Source organism: Sciurus carolinensis, chromosome 7, assembly GCF_902686445.1.
Source record: "Sciurus carolinensis chromosome 7, mSciCar1.2, whole genome shotgun sequence".
Lineage (NCBI taxonomy): Eukaryota > Metazoa > Chordata > Mammalia > Rodentia > Sciuridae > Sciurus > Sciurus carolinensis.
The window spans coordinates 54,217,181-54,237,450 of NC_062219.1; the positions used below are offsets into that span (position 1 = coordinate 54,217,181).

At 41.1% G+C, this 20,270-nt stretch overlaps 1 protein-coding gene across 10 annotated transcripts in view; it reads right to left on the bottom strand.

Moving 5' to 3' along the window:
- The window catches only part of LOC124988397 (uncharacterized), a 169,944-nt gene that overhangs the window by 83,526 nt on the left and 66,148 nt on the right, over positions 1-20,270 (bottom strand). For all 10 annotated transcript variants that reach the window (XR_007109424.1, XR_007109426.1, XR_007109425.1 and 7 more), the window contains 7 exons: positions 20,040-20,167; positions 13,590-13,790; positions 12,644-12,765; positions 9,776-10,004; positions 5,896-6,098; positions 2,716-2,871; positions 524-617 (listed from right to left, as the gene is read on the bottom strand). Coding sequence is in view for 7 of the 10 variants with exons in the window: in XM_047557887.1 (XP_047413843.1) it covers positions 524-617; positions 2,716-2,871; positions 5,896-6,098; positions 9,776-10,004; positions 12,644-12,765; positions 13,590-13,790; positions 20,040-20,167 (1,133 nt within the window). In the remaining 3 variants the exon portion in view is untranslated. The remainder of the gene's footprint in view (positions 1-523; positions 618-2,715; positions 2,872-5,895; positions 6,099-9,775; positions 10,005-12,643; positions 12,766-13,589; positions 13,791-20,039; positions 20,168-20,270) is intronic.

Genomic DNA, 20,270 nt, shown 5'->3' on the forward strand with positions numbered 1-20,270 from the left:
TAGGCCTGATTTGCCCTGTAGCTAGACACCCTCAGGTTTCCCCAATGGTCAGGAAAGGATGGGTGGGCTCTGATGAAGCACGCTGGTGGGCTCTGGTGAGCCAAGATTAGATCAGTGTTAAAAAAAAAAAAAAAAAAAAAAAAAGGAAAGGGAAGAAAAGAAAAAAATCCAAAAACTTATAGAGAAGCAAAGAAATCCAGCTGTCAGAAGAAAAAAAATCCAGCTTAAAAAGATCAGATTAAAAACTCCAATAATAAGTGTCTATTTTAAAAGGATGCAAAGATGGTCCTTTCCATATGCTTCCTTTTTCTCTCTAAAGAAGTGATTATACACGTGTTGCATCTACATGGTTCAAACCGGGCCAGTGTGTACATGGACAAGGCGAGACCATTGCTTTCCTAATGAAGTAAAGCATTTCTTATAAATGGAAGTCAATATATATGAATTAAATATTGATTTAAAAAACACATGAGCAAATTCTTTACTTTTCTTTAGTTTCTTTTTAAAAAAATAATTAACTGACCTTAAGGATGGCTTCTTTCGTATAAAAACTAAATTTGCCAACTTGGTGACCATCCACCTCAGAAATGGCTAAGGCAAGCGTAGTGGGAGAATATCTGCGAGAAGAAATATGAGGTTGTTCTAATGTGACATGCTATGCATCACCAGATGCCCCTTCTGATGGCACAGAATGGCATGTGATCAGATCTGGGACATCAGCAGCACCAGCAGTTGAGAGTTTTATACAAGATATTTCAACCTTAAAACTGGAGGGACTCTGGAGTCTTTTCAGAAACACTCCATGTTTGAAATAAAATCTTTTCTCCTGATCCTTACTGTTTTCCTCTCACCTTCTTGACTTCACCTGCTCAGCACACCTCCCTGCTTCCTCCTTTGAACGCATCCTAAATGTTGTCTAATTCTCACTCTCCTGTGGTTCCAATAGTCATCCAGTTATTCTTTGCAGCCACATTTCCATCTTGGGAACAGTCCATTGTCCATACTATGAGATTTTTGTCAAGTGATTTAATATCAGTCGGTTTTTGTTTCCTCCCGTGTAAATGAGGAATATCACCCATCTCTTGGGGTTATGGAGAATAGGAAAAAGGATAGTATGCATCAATGTGCTTTTTCAAGGGAAGTCACTAGTCTCACATCTGGCATAGGCTGTTGTTCCAGTGGCACTCCGAAGTGGTGACTTACGGTATTAACACAGGTTAAATATATACAAACTCAAGACACAAGCTCTCCAGATGTGTGAACCTTCCCCCTGGTGGTTCAGAAGGCTCCCCTTGTCTTCCAGCATCTCTGGATCATCACCGGGAGGACCACTTCCCACCTGATCAGCTCACAGAGCATTCGGGCAGCTTGTGCCCATCAGTGGATTCCAGCTGACCGAAATGTGTCCTATTTTCACAGCAGGAGGCCCTTGAGGAACCGGTACATAGCCTGGCTCCAGATTTTACTTTTGTCAGTTGGAGACCTGAGCCTGATCACACTTCCTGCCTTGGCTTCTGTGACATAGCTCTGTGTCTGGGTCGTGCATTCTGGGTTTGATCTAACTAGTGTCAAAATAGAGTAGGGGAGATTTGCCTCCAGGGCATTATTTGGCAACATCTGGAGACAACTTTGATTGTCAGAAACAGCCAAGGGGTGGGGACTTGGGGAGGGTAGAGTGTGTGGTGGGAGTACTACTGTCATCTAGTGGGTGAAAGTCAGGCCCCTAAATAATCTAAGACACATAGGACGACCCCCTCCCACAGCAAAGACTTATCCAGTCCAAAATTTCTACAGTGCCAAGGTTGAGTAATCTGGGGCTATTTGTGTTCTACCATCCTAACCCATGCACTGAGGAGTCCATTTAGCATGTCAACATATCAGAGTTACAGTATGAGCGGTAATCCACTTTTGCAGAACACAGGTGACTCACTCCTTGGAGTCACCTTTACCTTCCTTGGGGTGGAACCTCCAGGGAACCTCCAGGGAAAGAGCTGGGACTCTGGAGGAAAGAGACCAGCAGAGGAGGAAAGAAGAGGGAGGCAGAAGTTTCTCCTCCCCACACATTAAAGGCTGCCTCTGTACAAGGAAGAAGATGCCTTCCCCTGACTCAGTAGATTCAAGGTCTGTGGTGGGTAAAGGGTTTTCTTTCTGGCAATGTGCAGAACCTTTGGGCCATGAAAGAGAGAGTTCTGGTTGGTTGAAGTTGGCTTCTCTTACTAGTCAATGAAGGAGCCTGACTAAGACATTACCTACACATTAGATTTGTGCACTGTTACAGTTTGAAGAAAACAGTTCTCAGAAAACGTAAGTGACTTTTTCCGGGTCTCAGGGAAAGAGAGAGAAGAGACCTGGACTTTTGGTCCACAGCTCTTGCCTGATCAGTCTGGGCCTCACATCTCTGTCTACCTGCAGCAACACGTTCTCTCTGGGAGGCTGCGGAGCCTATGATTTCATTTGAGTTCTCTGACCTGGTCCTTTCATTTCTTAATCACGTCATGTTTAAAATCCCATTATCCCTTTTGATAGAGATCTTACTTTTTGTCCTCATAATGAAAAAGAAAAAGAAAACACTGATAATCATGGATGATGGAACAAAAGAAAGAAAATTTAGAATTGCAATTCAGCTTGTGTGTTCATTGGTGAGATAACTTATTTCCACTGGTTGTTTATTCTACTATTGCAGTAATTTTTTTTCACTTTGATATGCAGGCTCACCTGTCTAGCCGACCACTGTGTTCCAGCAGAGAAGTCATAAAGACAGGAGGTGGTTGGTCCACCTCGTCCCTATGTGATGCAAATTCAAAATGAACAGGCCTCAGATATAAATGGAACTCTTCAAATCCCATCTCCTGTGCCAATTCCTTATATAGCCTAAAAGAAAAGGAAAATAAGTCATTAAGAAAACCAAGACACTTAAATAAGTACAGAAGCAAAAACCAAACAAAAAGTGAATGAGCCACGAGGCCTTGTGTTCTGCTGTGACCGTCACAGGCTACAGAAGACAGTCAAAGTAGAAGGAGATGCGCTTGGGCACTTCCTCCGCTCTCATTTCCTGCAGGTTGGTTTCTGTCCTCAGAGCCCTCATGAGGTCACCAGAGTCACCCTCGGTTCCACATTCACCATTTCCTCTCAGTGCCCTTCACAGCTGGCCTCTCCACCCTGCCCTTGAAGAATTCTGTGCTCTCCCAGATCCAAGATCACCATGCTCCTGCCTCCTGACCACTCTTTCTCATTTCCAAATTCTGGCGTTTCCTGAGTTCTAGGCCTGATCCTCCTCTCATCTACTGCATCCTCTCCTTGAGCAGACCACCCGACCTCAGGCTCTAACATCCCCCTCATGTAAGACTCTGTGACTCCCAGGTCTGCCTCCACTCCGCTCTGAGCCCCAGTCCTGGGTTTCCACGGCTTGCAGTGTGGTTGCATTCAGATGGCCCTCTGGCATCTCAGCCTTCCGTGTCTACGATGCTGTCCCCCTCCCCACAACCCCGTCCTCACACATTTCTCTTCTTGAGAAGCTGATGCAGGAAGGTTGGGTTCAACTGGCACCTGTGTAAGTTTGCTCAGGTTGCTGTAACCAAGTACCACAGACACTCAAAAAGTGCTCAACAGCTTAAACAACAGAAATTGATTGTCTCAGAGTTGTTGAGGATAAGAGTCTGAGATCAAGGTGTCAGCAAGGCTGGTTCTGTCTGTGGACCGTGAGGGAAGGATCTGTTCCAGGTCTCCCTCCTTGGCTTGTGGATGGCTGTCTTCTCCCCAGGCCTTCACATCCTCTTCCCTCTGTTTACGTCTGTGTCAGATTTCCTCACATAGCGCACCAGTCATGTTGGATTAGGGCCCACCCTAATCATTTCAGCTTAATTTTTTTACTTCTTGAAAAGACCCTAGTTTCAAATAAGGTCACATTCTGAGATACGGGAGTTAGTTCTTGAACATGTGAGTTGTGAAGGGATGCAATTAAATCCATAACAGCACCCCTTCTCTGAAGTTTTCCCTGATCCTCTTAGAAAGCATGAAATATTCCTTTCTTTGTGCTTTCATAGTATTTTGTTTGGATGAGTAGCATATCATTATTACACTACCTTGTGGATAATTTTCACATCATGAGCTCCTTGAGAGCAAGGATCAAAAATCATGGAGAGGCAGTGTCAGAGAGGTGATAATATCTTGATTAATAGTTCAAATTCTGTTTCAACTAATTTCTAATTTTATGATCTTGAGCAAATTACTTAACTTTTCTGACCCTCCATTTCCTTGCTGATAACAGTGTTTGTATCTTCCTCATAAGAATTAAATGAAATAATACATACAAAGTCCCCAGTAAAGATCCTGGCCACAGCAGACCCTTGGTTATGGCTGATGGATGATTGGACTCTGTCTGAGGCCCTCTCATGGGAAGCACTCATAAATGTTTGCAGCAGATTCTCTAGTTCCATATTTCCCCACTAATGGAACATGTCCACTTGATGTCTTACCATCATTTCATGCTTATAATTAAAACATCCCTCAGTAATTTCCCTCTTCCCCTACCCTCCACACCTCTGCCCAACCTGGATGCCGTCACTGACTCTCAGTTGTCCCTTCTCTAGGCCTCTACTATTGAACTTTATGTCATTCAAGAGCAAATTTAACAAATATTCCTGAAGTGCCTGGTGTGGCACAGGCCCCATATCGTGTGTCATGGCTTGAGTGTGTCTCCCAAAGTTCATGTGTTGCAAACTTAATCCCCAACACAACAGTGTTGAGAGGTGGGACCTTTAAGAAGTGATAAGGTTGCAAGGTCTCTGCTGTTATCAAGGTCTCTGTAGTGGGCTAGTTATTGTGCAAGTGCTTTCTGATAAGTGGATGACTCTGACCTTCTTTTCTCTCTCCCTCTCTTCTATCCTGTCATGCACATGTAATTGTGTGCTCTCTTGCCTTTCTGCTTTCTGCTGTAGGATGACTTAGCAAGAAGGCCCTCATCAGAATGGATAAAGAAAATGTGGCATGTATACACAATAAAATATTAGTCATAAAGAAGAGTGAAATTATGGCATTTGCCAGTAAACCAATGGAACCAGGGATTATCATACTTAGTGAAAAAGCTAATCCCCCAAAACCGAAGGCCGAATGTTCTCTCTGATATGCAGATGCTAACACAAAATAAAGAAGTTGGAGAATAGAAATTCATTGGATTAGACAAAGGGGAATGAAGGGAAGGGGGGATGAGAATAGGAAAGACAGTAGAATGAATAGGACATGACTTTCCTATGTTCATATATGAATACACGACCAGTGAAACTCCACATCAGGTACAACCACGAGAATGGGATCCTAACTGGGTCCTTGTAGAGGGGGTTGTACTCCATGTACGTATACTATGTCAACATACACTCTACTGTCAGGTATATCCTTAAAAAATAAAAATAGAAATAAATTTTTTAAAAAGAAGGCCCTCATCCGATGCAGTCCCTCAGTCTTGGACTTCCCAACCTCCAGAACTGGGAGAAACTCTGTTCTTTATAAATTACCCAGTGTCAGATGTTCTGTTACAGCAGCACAAAACTGACCAAGAGGCCAGGTACTGGGATATCACAGTAAACAACGTGAACAGGGCTTTTGCATTCATGGAACAGATGCCAGCAGGAAAACTGATAAATCAGTGTTAAGCATCTAACTAAAAAGTCATGTGCTGAATGGAAAGGAAACCTGGGGGCCACTGGGAGGACTTGGTAGAGTGGTCAGAGAGGCACATGGGGGTGAGGTCTAGAAGAAGAAATAGAAGAGCTAGGTGCTCACTTTAGCCAATTAGAATACTCACTCTGGGGAAAGGTTTGTAGGTGGGGAGGCCTGGAGCCTACTATTTAATCCCCATGTTTTGCTATAAAGCTCACATCCCTTGATCCCCCTACTGACCGAGCGAGGTGTGCACTCTCGAGACTCATTGCAATCAGACGGTGGCGGAGGGTCAGGAGTTCCAGAAGTTTGGAAAATGTCTCCAGGAGCAGCATGTGAGGATGTTGGCCTTGTTTCTGTCCTTCCTCTGCTGCGGACTTGAGTGCTAGTAGGCCTGTCTCCTCCACAAGAAAGGGATCTCCCATCACTCTAGCTGAAAACAGCTGGAGGAAAACAAAGTACCTTTCAAAACACACAAAAAAGATACTTCACATATATATATTTTTTAAAGTTGTCAGTGGCATAGACTCTGGGACCAGATTTCCTGGGCTCAAGTCCTGGCCCTGACACCATCTCTGAGTTTCTGACCAATTTTTTTCAATTTTGCAGTTTCTTGGTTTCCTCGTCTATAAAGTAGGGATAAAGATAATAACCGTATCTACTAGATACTATGAGGTAATAACTGCCTAATAGGATTTGAGAGGATTGAGTTAACATATACAAAGGCATTCGTTATCATTATTATAAATGTTTTCAGTTTAAATAAAGAATAGACAGGATAATAATGTTATCATTATTATAAATGTTTTCAGCCTAAACAAAGACAACAATAATCTAAATAGAAAAATAAGTCCCTGATCTTAAAAATTATTTTGGTGGCCAATAATTTTTTATAAATCCCTCTAAATGCAGTTTCAAAATTTCAAGTATTTACACATATATTAACTCATTTTTAGTTTTGGTAGATGGCCCCAGATTAGGCATCATGGATGCTGTTATCCACCCTCACCAACATGGAATCAAGCAACATTAAATCTGTCCAGACTATGGTGGCCCTCATACATGTTGACATCAAATTCTCTAGTTCCCACGTATGGAGCGTGTCACTTGATGTCTTACCATCATTTTGTGCCTATAATTAAAACATAATTCAGTAATGTCTTTCTTCTCCTACCCTCCATACCGGGCACAGGGGTATCCAGAGTAAACTGAGCTTCCTAAGGTCAAGTCCAGCAGCTTGACAGGACACCCAGCTGTCCTCATGGGACTCCCTCCCCAAACTTAGAGCCAGCCGTGGGTAATCTGTGAAGTAACCAGATGTCCTTTAATGTCATGTGGTACCTCCCACATGGGTACCTCTACCTGACATCTTTGTTGTCCTCTAACGTACCGCTCCCAGCAAGGACTGAGTTTGGGGACTCTCTATCTGCCTTTCCTGGTTTGATCCCCCAAGGAACAACCGCTTCCTTATCTACCCATTTATCTACCAAAGGACTTGTATATTCAAGGATGCCATTCCTAGACCCTTGAAGTCTTCTAACAGGGTAACGAAGAGAGTGTTAAATTCTTGCATGTCTTTCTGGGGGTAACACCCATTTTCTAACCCAACACAAAAAATTTGGTCTGAATATTTAGCATTTCTAAGTACAAATTTGAACACATTTTGAAAATGATAATTAAGGGCTGGGGGTGTAGATGAGATGATAGAGCACTTGCCTAGCATGTGCAAGGCCCTGGGTTCAATCCCCAGTACCAAAGATGATATGATAATAATAATAATAATAATGTGGCTTCAATAGGAGACTAGACAAATATCCCAGATATTCATTATGCTTTATAAGAAAATTTCAAATATATTTTAAAAATATAGCACCATAAGAAAATGTAGAAAGAATCTTCAGTAAATGATGGTAGAATAAATGGCTGATAATTTGGAGGAAAACTCAATTTTGATTCATACTTCACACACACACACACACACACACACACACACACACACATGAGTGAAATAGTAAAGGAGTTAAATATTTTTAAAATAAAACCAAACCCTTAAAAATTAGGACAAAATAGGACAAATCTGAAACATCTGGAGAAAGATTTTCTCACTACAGCTAGGAGAGAGGAAATCACAAAGGAAATGATCAGCAGATTTGACTAAATGAAAATGAATTTTTCTGTTAAAAGTATAGAAAGACAAATGGAGGAAATATTTGCAGAAAATATGATAGACACGATAGAAAAGCAATGTAAGTGGATAGGAATGGCATTAGGATTCCAACAGATAAATGAGCAAAGAACAGAAACTTCACAAAGATTATAGCTAATAACCAAACATTTGTAAAAATAACCTCAATAAATAGCAATGTAAATTAAAAGCATATTGCCACTTCATGTTTAGTTGTACATAAGCACATATATTATATGCTCTCACCAAATACTGCGCTGCGAGCCGTAGCAGAACTGTGCTCTATTGGCAGCAGCATAAGTTGGCACAACTCTTTTTTTTCTTGGATATCAGGGATTGAACTCAGGGGCGCTCGACCACTGAGCCACACCCTCAGTCCTTTTTTGTATTTTATTTAGAGATAGAGGCTCACTGGGTTGCTTAGCACCTTGTGGTTGTTGAGGCTGGCTTTGAATTCTTCATCCTCCTGCCTCAGCCTCCCAAACTGCTGGGATTATAGACGTGTGCCACCATGCCTGACCGGTTGGCGTAACTCTTTTGGAAAGTTATCTGCAAGTTTTTATCCAAAAATTCATAATTCACTTCAGCAATTTCACTTCCAAGAACCTATCAAAGGAATCAGTTCAAAATATGGAAAAATCCCTAAGCATAAAGATGTACTTCTTAGTGTTTTTAATCGTGACGAAAAACTGGAAACTACTCAAATGCCCGTTGGTAGGGAAATGGGTACGGTGGTTATAATTCATCACGTTAGGGAACAACATGGTCATGAAGGCGAGTGCAAAGACTAGTTAATAATATAGGAAAATATGTAGTGTAATGTTCACTAAGAAAAATAGAAGATAACAGTGTATGAAAGATATGATTGCAACTATGTCAATCATGCAAATGAAAAATATATGAATTCAGTATTTGAGTGATTATATTTAGATTACATTTTGCTTTTTCCTCTTTTGCTAAATTCTTTGAAACTTTATATTATTTGATCAATTTTAAAGCATAGCAAGTCTTAGTTTGGGAGGAGAGGATAACAAGACAAGACAAAGCATGGAGCACATTTTTTAAAAAATATTTTTTTAGATGTCAATAGACCTTTATTTTATTCATTTATTTATATGTGGTGCTGAGAATCAAACTCAGTGCCTCACACATGCTAGGCAAGCACTCTACCATTGAGCCACAACCCCAACCCAGGAGCACATATTTTTGGCAGCTTGGGCCCCTTGAAAGTTCTTTGGTACAGCAAGTGCCCCACAGAGTAAGGTCCAATTAGAAAACCAAGCTCAATCTTAGCCTTCATAGGGAAAAAAAAAAAAAAAAAAAAAAAAAAAAAAAAAAAAGAATTAAAATCCAACCAAAGACATCATATAAACCATTAGGCCACAGTTAGAATCACTGAGCAGTAGAGTAAGGGACTTTCAAGGTCATCAAACTTACCTCCATTGATTTCTCCCCAAATACACAAACATAATTTTACAGAAAAGTAAGGCTCAGAAAGGCTAAGATAGTTGCTCAGAGTCAGCAAGTTAATGGTAGGACTCAACAAAAGTCCAAATTCTCGACCCCTAACTCAGTATTCTTTCTCCAGCAGAGTTTGACTCAAGACAAAAAGAGCAAATTTTAGAAAGAATCTCAGAAGAAAATCTATAATTTTTAATAAAAATGTATTTGTTGTAAATAATAAACCAGAAAATATTTTCCCATACCTATGTAATCTCCTTTTTAATTTTAATTGTAGCAGCAGTCTTATAAACTAGAAACTTTGACCAAAAAGAGAAAATCACATAAAATAATTGGCAAGGCCTAAGACTGTGCTCTATCTCTGGCCAAACAGAGGGGTACAGAGCCAAGTAGAAAAACAAAGCTAAACAGTAACATCTGGAAGGAAGTGTTCTCTCGCCAAGAACCCAACTACCCCCTGCAGAAGGAACCCACATCTCTCTGGAGCTGTGAGCTGTACCAGGCCTCAGCCTTGGCTGGTGCAAGCCACAGGTTCAGGGCCAGTTGCAGGACACGTCGCTCCAGCAAGGCGAGGCCACTGGGTGATGTGGGCCGGCAGGTGTGGCGGGCCTCTCTGAGCAGGTGCTCCAGTGCTTTGGGGATCGAGCCTGCCAGGCCGAGGGAAGGGTGGAACTCGAACAAATGAATGTTCTCCAAATCTGGGCTTGAAGAAGAGGAAAAATGAATGGTGATCTTATGCAACAAAGACATTTGAATTTTAGATTTTTAAAGACTAATGATGCGGGGGTGGGGGAGGAAAAAATAACAATGAATCAAACACCATTACCCTATGTAAATGTATGATTACAAAATTGATATGCCTCTACTTCATGTACAGAGAAACAAGATGTATCCCATTTGTTCACAATAAAAATTAAAAAAAAAAAAAAAGACTAATGATGCAGCTTCTATAGGTCCAGAGCATTATAAAGAACTAGGAATTCAGAGGGACCTCAGAGGACATCCAGGGAACCTACTAGATTACATACATGCTCTTTGCTTTAACATGAATGCTTTAGAAAGAAAGAAATAGGTATTATTCTGAAAGTCCTAAAAGAATAAGATTATAGATGATCCTGGTGGTGTTGTGAGCCTACAGTCCCAGCGCTTGGGAGGGTGAGGAAGGAGGATCACTTGAATCCAGGAGTGTTAAACCAGCCTGGGTGGCAGAGTGAAAGCCATCCCAAGAAAGAAAAGGAAAAAAAAGTCAAGACTGTCAACCTTCCAGTAATTGATATCTAGTCAGAGATCTGAAAACAACATAAAATTTTAAAATAAATTTCATGGTTATTTTCTCGTTTTCAACTGAATTTTAATCCTCCCCTGCAAAAAAATGTTACTGGACAAAGACAATTTTTAAAAATTCTGTCTACAACTGATGGACTCATTCAGACTTGTGGCAAGAATGTTATATTTCAGAAACAGAGGCCAGAAATAATAAAATGCTTATCTGTGAGTTATTATTACTTTGGAAATAAAGACTGTAGTACAAGCCATTTACATAGAACTGAAGGACATAAATGTTTCCCTTGAAACCCATGCAAATGGAATTCTTCTAGTCCTAGACCTTAAAAAAGACAGCCCCAAATCTGGAAAGGACTTTCATCAGACAAGTACCATTTGCATCTGAAACAATTCTGACAGGTTTTAGTATCCATATAACCTTAGCCTGTTCAGCCAAAAATCATTTCCTGAATGGTAGACACGCTATATACACAGCTGGAGTCTCAAGTTCATTACAGGGAAGATATCAGTCCTGAGAAAGTACTATGGAGAAAAGGCAGAGTTTTGCATCTGAACCTCCCAGGGCTGTTTCTGAAGAAATTAGTTGAGACTCTCAGCTCTTAACTGCCACTGTACCCTTCCTGTCCCCAAGATGATACCATACCTCATAAGGGTAATTTCTTATATAACCCTAACCCTTTCTTACAGACACCCTGCAGGAGCCTAGGGCTAGGTCTGTGCTCACAGCTGGTCCCCAGCTCCTGGTCCACTACCTGGTGCATGTAGCTGCTCAACAAGTATTTGTTGGATGTTGAGAGAAGCTAGACGATTTCTCCACCCATTTGAAGGTAGTGAAGAGACTTTGATCTATGGATACACAGATCAACTTGTGACTTGCCACCCACTTCCCAGTTTCCTCTACCCTCGAAGACTTGTGGGGAGGAGAGAGGGAGGGGATCATTTGGAGGAGGTGACAAAACGTGCACTCTCTCTGAGTGGTCTCAAGAAACTGAACTCTGCTTCTTAAAGGGGTGAGTTCACAATAAATGTTGGTGAGGATGTGGTGGAAAAGATTCACTCATACAATGCAGGTGGTACTGCAAATTGGTGCAACTACTCTGTGAAGCAGTATGGAGATTCCTCAGAAAACTTGAAATGGAACCATCATTTGACTCAGTTATCCCAATCCTTGGTGTATATATACCAAAGGAATTAAAATCAGCATACTACAGTGATGCAGCCACTTCAATGTTTTAGCAGCTCAGTTCATAATAGCCATGCTATGGAACCAACCAAGGTGCCCTTCAGCAGATGAATGGATTAAGAAAATATGGGACATATACACAATGGAATATTACTCAGCCATAAAGAAGAATGAAATTATGGCATTTGCCAAAGACCAAATGTTCTCTGATATGTGGATGCTAACACATAGTAAGGGAAGGAGGGAAGAATAGAAATTCAGTGGATTAGACAAAGGGGAATTAAGGAAAGGGATGGGGATGGGGATGGGAATAGGAAAGACAGTAGAATGAATCAAACATAACTTTCCTATGTTCATATATGAATACAGAACCAGTGAAACTCCACATCATGTACAACCACAAGAATGGGAAGTTACACTCCATGTATGTATGATATGGCAAAATGCACCCTACTGTCAAGTATATCTAAAAAGAACAAATAAATTTTTTATTAAAAAAAAGGGGTGAGTTCAGAGGTTTCTGTAGTGACACTTGTTAGAAGAGAAAAATTCCTTTTGAAAAGTTTTTAAGCACATCTAAATCAGATTATGTAGGTTTATGTGCATTTCAAGAGCAATTGCCTTTTCCTCAGGGACCTTACAAGGGAAAGGTGATTCTGCACCCAGTGACATGTTAAATCCCAGTCACCTATTCTTTATTATTTACAAAGCAAAGGGACATTCAATATTCAAGGCAATACCTCTTCCGTGGCTTTTATATATATATCTTTCATCTCCCCAAATACCTGAGAGGTACTTCCTAGAGTAATAGATTTAACACTATGCCCTTAATTAATCTACATTAAATGTAAAATGTAAAGACAACACCAACTTACCAGCTGTTATTGATGGAAATAAGTTGCTTACAAATTATGTTAAGGGGGAGTCCAAATTTATTTCCATCATCTGGACCATCATCTCGCCAGAGCCTCTGGACGTACTCCCGCTGGTGCTCCATCTAAAGCGAGAAGAGTTCAACTTTGCCATGGATGTGAGTGATGAGCCTTGACATGAGAAGGACATCATCCCTTTGTGTGTCTTTATCATTTGACTAATTTTCACACAGACATTGTTGTGAAGACTCATTTGCAAAGAGACATACTGATCTCTCCTTCCAAGTCAAAGAAAGCACAGGCCACCAAGGTTAAGAGGCAAATGAAAATTTCTTTATGTCAAATACGTCAGTATTTGGAAAAAATTCTATCCTTTAATCTCCTGCTTTTTCCTAGAGAATATACAATGGGATCATTTCTTTCGCTGTCCTAAAAATAGTCACAAAAATTTTAGACATAATTTTATATATTAATGTCTTAAAAAGGTGTATCATTAATTCTTTCTCTACTGATAAGCTCTATGATCTAATAAAAACTGAGGTAATCAATTAACTGTAAATAGAATCAGAGACCTCCCTGTAAGACCACAGTTATGCCAGGAATTGGGTACACCTGTACTCCCAATGACTCAGGAGGCTGAGGCAGGATGATCAGAAGTTTGAGGCCAGCCTGGGCCCTAAGCAACTTAGCAAGACCCTGTATCAAAATTAAAAACAAAAAGGGCTGGGGGTGAGACTCAGTGATAGAGTGCCGCTGGGTTCAATCCCTGGTACTGCAAAGAAGAAGGAAAAAAGAGACCCGAGTTATGCTGGGAATTCAGCAATGCAAATAAGATTTCGAACAAACATGCTAGAAAACCCAGATTCTGGACCCGCTGAAAGGAAAACATTATTTTCTGGATTGTGTTTTCCATCTTCTTTTCATATGCAATATTTAAAACCCTACTCACCTGATGGTTGAGGATGCCCTTCACTAGCTGCAGGTGAAGCCTCAGGCAGACACATTCGTCTTGGTAGGCCTTAATGAAATAAGGGTGGCTGAGATCAAACTTGGGGCGCCGGTGCATAATGTCAGTTATCACTTGTCCTAAGGCAAACCTCTCCTCAGGGTCCAACGTGTGCTGGTAGGCTTCAAAGTAACTATCAAGAAGCTGAAAATAAGGTTGATAGTCAGGAAACAGCAGAAACAGCCCTATGGGCCAGCAAGAGGGGAAGCCCCTTCCTGGGCTTTGGCAAGCTTCAGGGCCTCAGGAGGAGAGACACAGCTTTGAACCTCTGATTAGCCTGTGGCCCTGGTGTGGGCAGATGCAGCACCAATACAAGCTGGTGTAGTGAGTAAATCTGCAAAAAAGTCAGGGAGGACAAGGGAAAGAACGCTCACGCATGCTCCCTACCCCCACCCCACCCCAACTTTGGTACCAGAGATTGAACCCAGGGGAGCTTACCCACTGAGTCACAGCCCCATTCCTTTTACTTTTTATTTTGAAACAGGGTTTTGCTAAGTTGCTTAGGGCCTCATTAAGTTGCTGAGGCTGGCTTTGGATTGAATTTGATTCTCCTGCCTCCACCTCCGGTTGCTGGGATTACAGGTGTGCACCACGACGCCCTGCAGTACACATGCTTTGAGCCAGAATAACTAGACTTGACTTTGACCTTTTGCTTTGCTTCTGGCCCCTCTTCCCCTGCTCTCCACAAGTAAAAGGGGGCAGGTTATATAATTAATAAACTAATTCTGCAATAATTATAAGCTCAAATGAGACAATGTATTCAAAGGTACTTCACTGAATGTTTACCACTCCTAGAAGCCCACCTGTTTGACTGTCTTTCTATTCTTCCTTCCTTTCTGATACTGGTGTTGGAATCCAGGACACTTTGCCACTCAGCAGCATCCCCAGTCCTTTTTATGTTTTTTTTATTTTGAGACAGGGTCGTGCTAAATTGCCCAGGTTGACCTTAAACTTGTGACCCTCCTGCTTCAGCCTTCCTAGTTGCTGGATTACAGGGGTGCCCCATTGCTCCTGGCCTCTGTCTAGTTACTTCTCCGTAATTCATTGCTCTTGTTTAAATGGTGCATAAGCCCTCCGGTTGTTTCTTTGGGTCTTCGCTCCTTTCTCTGAAGGCCTTCATATGCGTACATAGTGAACACATTTGTCTTTTGTCAGTGTGCTTTTCAGGGCCCAGGCACTGACTGTAAGAGGGTAGAGGAGAAGGTCTTTCCTCCTCCACAGAGGAGAGTTCAACACGCTGGAAAGAACAGCACACTAGGAATCCAAGAGTGCTCTATTAAGAGATGCCCAGTATCTGAGGACCTGATGCCAAGACCTGAGAAGGGACAGCCTGAGGCACTTTATTTAACGCCTGACTTTAGGGGATACTTTTTGGGAAATATTGATCTAAGGAACTTTGGATCAGCCTTCATATGAAAAAGAAAGCCCCAAAGGAGACTAAAAGCCCAGGCCATGGAAGGCACTCCATGGGCTAGAAACCTCCATATCACAAGTGTACAGAAAGAAATGAAGGAAAATGATCCCCTTGACTTTAGGTGAGCCCGGGGAATAACAAATCAAATAGGGTAATGATCTAAATGACCTTGTTCCACCCACCTCAGATCAACTGTAGAATAATATGCAATTATTAAATAGAAGAAGGAAAAACAGAAATGAAGGGAGAATGACCAGATGGGTAAGAAGGGTGTCACCCAGTAGCCCCGGGAGGGGATTAGGAAAGAAACAATTACTTGTCTAATTCATTCTGGACTAACCTGAACCCTTCTGGCTGGGTCAGGTCAATCCCAGGAGCTGGTTTAAATAGTACTGATACTTCCTTGACCTGTTTTTAGACAAAGAGCCCAGTTGTTTGGTGACTTGGCAGGGGATGTCCATGGGGAATTGCAGGGAAAGCGCTTGCTGGTGATTTTAATCTGGTGAAGCCAGCTTGCATGCGCATTACTGTTGACAAGGTTGTCAGGTTTGGTAAATAAAAATATAGGATATGCAGTCAAATTTGAGTTTCAGATAAATAATAAACACTTTCTAAAAGTGTAAGTATGTCTCAAATATTGCAGTATCTCATCTGGTGGCTCTAGTTGTTTAAATTGATAAGTCTTCTTCAAACTTTGAGTTCAGCCCTGAGAAGTTCTCAGATGGACCCTTGTATAATTTTAGTATGAATTCTTTCCCAACAGGGGTGGGACATGATCTTTTTGCCTCGTAGGTTCTATTTATTATCTGTTTGCTAACTGGCCCATTTCCATTTAAATCTGGGCTGGTATTTGTCTAAGAAGTCTTCCCAGCCTGTCAAATGTCACCTGTGTGTGTCAAGGGCCAACTCGCCGGCAAAATAATATACTGTACACACTGATAGTAGGCATCAAATATTGGAGAAAAATAAGGAAATGGACAAAATGAATAATCTCATCCCTTACTGGGTTTATATTATTTTTACTTCACACTTCTTTTCTTTCTGGATTTTAAAAAAAAATTTTTTTAAATAGTGTTTTAGGTTAACTGAAAGTGCAAAACAGGATACCAATGGTAGGTACAACTTGTCACAGAATTCTTTTTTTTCTTTTCAAAGGCGTAATGCATGAAGATCTTTCAAGAGCTGCATATGCTAATTCAAATTATCCTCTAAGTGTATCCTTTGGTGGCTGTAGAGAGAATTAGCAGAATATAACATTACTTAGGAGCTGCTATAGCAGATACCTGGTTTCTAGTGTCCTTTAATCCACTAAAATTGACACTAGTTCTAATATTACAAGTCTTCATATATAAAACGGTCATTTTAAGCATTTAAAATAACCCAATATGTTCAAGCAATTCTTTTTTTTTTTTTTATTGTAAACAAATGGGGTACAACTTGTTTCTCTGGTTGTACATGAAGTAGAAGCATACCGTTTGTGTAATCATACATTTACATAGGGTAATGCTGTTTGATTCATTCTGTTATTTTTTTCCTTCTCCCCACCCCACCCACCCCTCTTTTCTCTCTATACAGTCCCTCCTTCCTCCATTCTTGCCTCCATGTTCAAGCAATTCTTAAGTAGTGATACCAATATACTTAACAATCAAAAACAGCTGAGGAAACTTGGCAATGGAATCGGTACTGGGGGAACCAATTGTATTTGAGATAGAAATCTGGCTTAGTCATTGAAAATAGACCCTTTGGACAGAACCTCTGGTGTGGAGGCCATATTTTATAGTGCTGGCACAGACAATTCGGTTTCTATGGGGAACTAATTCTCAGGATAGAAAGGAGGGAGATATTTTTAATGATTGTTTTCAATTAAAATAGTTTCATTTACCCTAGAAAGAACTAGTGAATAGTCCCGAGAGCTTAGCACAGAATAAACTGTATGTAAAAGTGGAAGATGGTTAGTTTTTCTCTCTTCTCTGTGCTTCTATTCTTCTGTTGCCCTTGAGTTCACAGGAGACTAAGAGGAGTGGTAAGGGAAGGTGGGAGAGAAGAGCAAAGGAAGAGAGTGGGGGCATTTAAAACTCAGGCCTAGACCAATAGATTTGCCGAGTTTAGGAGTTCTGTCTTGTTTACATTTAATACTGTCTTTCTAATTACTGCGCTATGAGTCTAAATTTCTCATTTACTTAATTGATCAAAATAAGGTTCTAATTGGCAGTTAATGGTTGCAGACTAACTCATATAGGTCAGTTATCATCTTTGAAAAGAACATTTTTTGTTTGTTTTTATTTTATTTTTTTCTTACAGACTGCATCATTTTTTCCCCAAGGCTCAAGACTTGCACCTTTTAAGCCCAGCCAGTTGTTTAGAAAATAAAAATAAAATATCGGGTGACCTACATCTCCATAAGTCATAGACCAGAGAGTAGATGAAATGGTAAACTATCTAGTCTAATAGAAAAACAATTCAAAGAATACATTGCCACTTCCCTATCTTCAGACCACATCACAGTGTACTGCAGTCTGTCTTCCAACCCCATAGCTCTTCTGAAAGAGTCCCACACAGCTGCCACTGACCCCCTGAGTGCTGACCCACAGTTTGGTTTTGAGGCGCCATCTTTCTCAATGGGCACTGAGCTCCATACCAGCAACCATCCTCCAGAAACCATCCTTTTCTAAGTAAAACTCTTTTTCCTGTTGGTTCTCATAATATCATTTCTTCCCTGCTTTTATCCAACCTATTTGGCTACTCCTTGTTCCATGACTTGCCCCTTGAATCTTGAGTGTAGGTGTTACCCTGGGGACCCACGCAGACCACTCAAGCTTTCCCCACGTGTATGGATTCATTACTGTGGTTCAACTTCCACATTCATACCTCAAATCACAACTGCTACTGAGCTTCAAACCTACAGCTCCCTACAGGGCTGGGGTTGTAATTCTGGTAGAGCACTTGCCTAGCACATGAGAGGCCCTGGGTTAGATCCCCAGTACCACAAAGAAATAAAAAAATCAGTCTAGCCTATAACTCCCCACAAAACACTCACACCTATGTTTTAGCAAACCCCCTCAAATGCCTTGTGTCCTAGTCAATATTCTCTTCTCCTTTAAAGCCACCCTCCTTTCTCCTGTGTCCTGCTTCAGTTAAGAGCCTGCTCCCTAGAATAAAGGAACTTCGGATTGTACAGAGGGGAGTGAGGGGAGGGGAGGGAAGGGGCGGGTGGGGATGGGAAGGACAGAAGATTGAGACAGACATTATTACCCTATATATGTGGTATAAAAAAATTTTTTTTATAATATTTATCAGTGTCAAAAAAAAGATAATGAAAAACCTAAATAAATACAAGTTAAGAAAAAAAAAAAAAAAAAAAGAGCCTGCTCCCTGACCCCAAGGAAGTCCTAAAACCCACCCTTACTCCTCACTACAATATTCAGACCTAGTCTTCAAATCCTGCCATTTCCACTTCAAAGTTTTCTCATGTCTGCTCCTCTTTCCTGTTCTCACTGCTGCATCCTCAGTAGAAGTCCTCCTCCTAATTCTTTAGGTCACCATTGTAGTAACTTCTTTTTTCCAGGGACTTTCTATTCTTGACATGAACAAAGCTACAATCCCACTGTCAGCTTTGGAAGTTCATCGATGGCTCATCTTAGATTATAAGATAAACTTTTATTTTATTTTCTGTACTGGAGATTGAACCTAGAGGCACTTTACCACTGAGCTACATCCCCAACCCTTTTTAATTTTATTTTGAGATAGGGTCTTGCTAAGTTGCTGAGGCTGTCCTCACCTTGCAATCTTCCTGCTTCAGCCTCCTGAGTCACTGAGATTACAGGGGTGGGCCTCCATGCCTGCCTTAAGCTTTAAAATAGCACGAGTCTCAGGCCCTTCACAGTCTGCACGCAAAACACGTTTAGAAGGTTTCCCATCATGCCTTTACACCCTTGTCAAAGCACTCTACTTTGGGTTCTAATGAGACAATCCCATGTTACAACTCTCTGGCATTGTAAGTGCTGTTTCATCTGCTTTGGAATCTTTTTTCTCTGCTGGACATCTTACTCATAGTTTAATGACAAGATTAAATATCTATTCTTCTGGGAAGACTTCCTAGCATTTCCTCCATTCCAACAGCCCCCACATAACACAAATCTCTCCCTCCACTGGGAGCCCCATGGTTATATGTCCCTAATGCCTGGAATAGTATCTGGCAGAGTAAACACTTAATGTTTGATGGATAAACTCCTAACAATTGGTGATTATCAAAAGGACTATTAATTCAAGCTAAGGACATTTGCAGTGTTCCATTTATTATTGAGATAGGAGCCATTAATGATATGGTTAGTGGTTGAGTACCTTGCTATTTCACTGCTTTAAACTCCCCCTCGTAACTTACTGCACTCAGCACTCCTTGCCCAATGGCTGTCACCCACCCACGAGTGGCATATACTTTTAAGGGCCATGATTGGGTCAGCCAGTTTGTTTTGTGTTTAGCAAAGTGAGCTTGTTCCTATGACTGGATAATGAGCATCAGAGGAATCATCATCCCTTCTCACTGAAAGCATATACATTACTAGAAAGGCCTAAATTACAAATTATAAAGACTTCAAACCAATTATGCCTCAAGATAAAGTGTTCTTCACATTTTATTTTTGTGACAAAGAACCAAAGAAAATTTCACTACCCATATTCTTATAATCCACTGAGATTATTTACATAAAAATATTTGCTTTATTGAAAACTTCACTAAAAGTCCCAGTGGGTTTAAAAGAAGGAGGAGGAGGAGGAGGAGGAGGAGGAGGAGGAGGAGGAGGAGGAGGAGAAGGAGGAGAAGGAGGTGGAGAAGGGGGAGGGGGAGGGAGGAGAAGTAAAGGGGGCAGGAAGAGGGAGGGAGGGAAGAAGGAAGAAAAGGAAGAAAGAGAGAGAGAGGGAAGGAAACAACTGAGTTTTATAAGAATGGTTTTTAACAGATGCTTTATTTTTAGGAAAAATACCTGGCATTTGTTTTCTAGGACAGCTGCTTCCCATGTCCATATGTCATACAGAACAGCAAATCTGTCCACTCTTGCATGGGTCCATCCCCAGTCCTGGCCACTCTTTGACTTGCTGCCCTCTTTGTGACCTGGGAGAGCGGGTGGGAATGATTAGAACCAGGACTTTCAAGGAAGCTGTTTCTATTAGAAATGTGCCTGTGGGATTACCAGCTGCATCTCAGAACTGGTCAA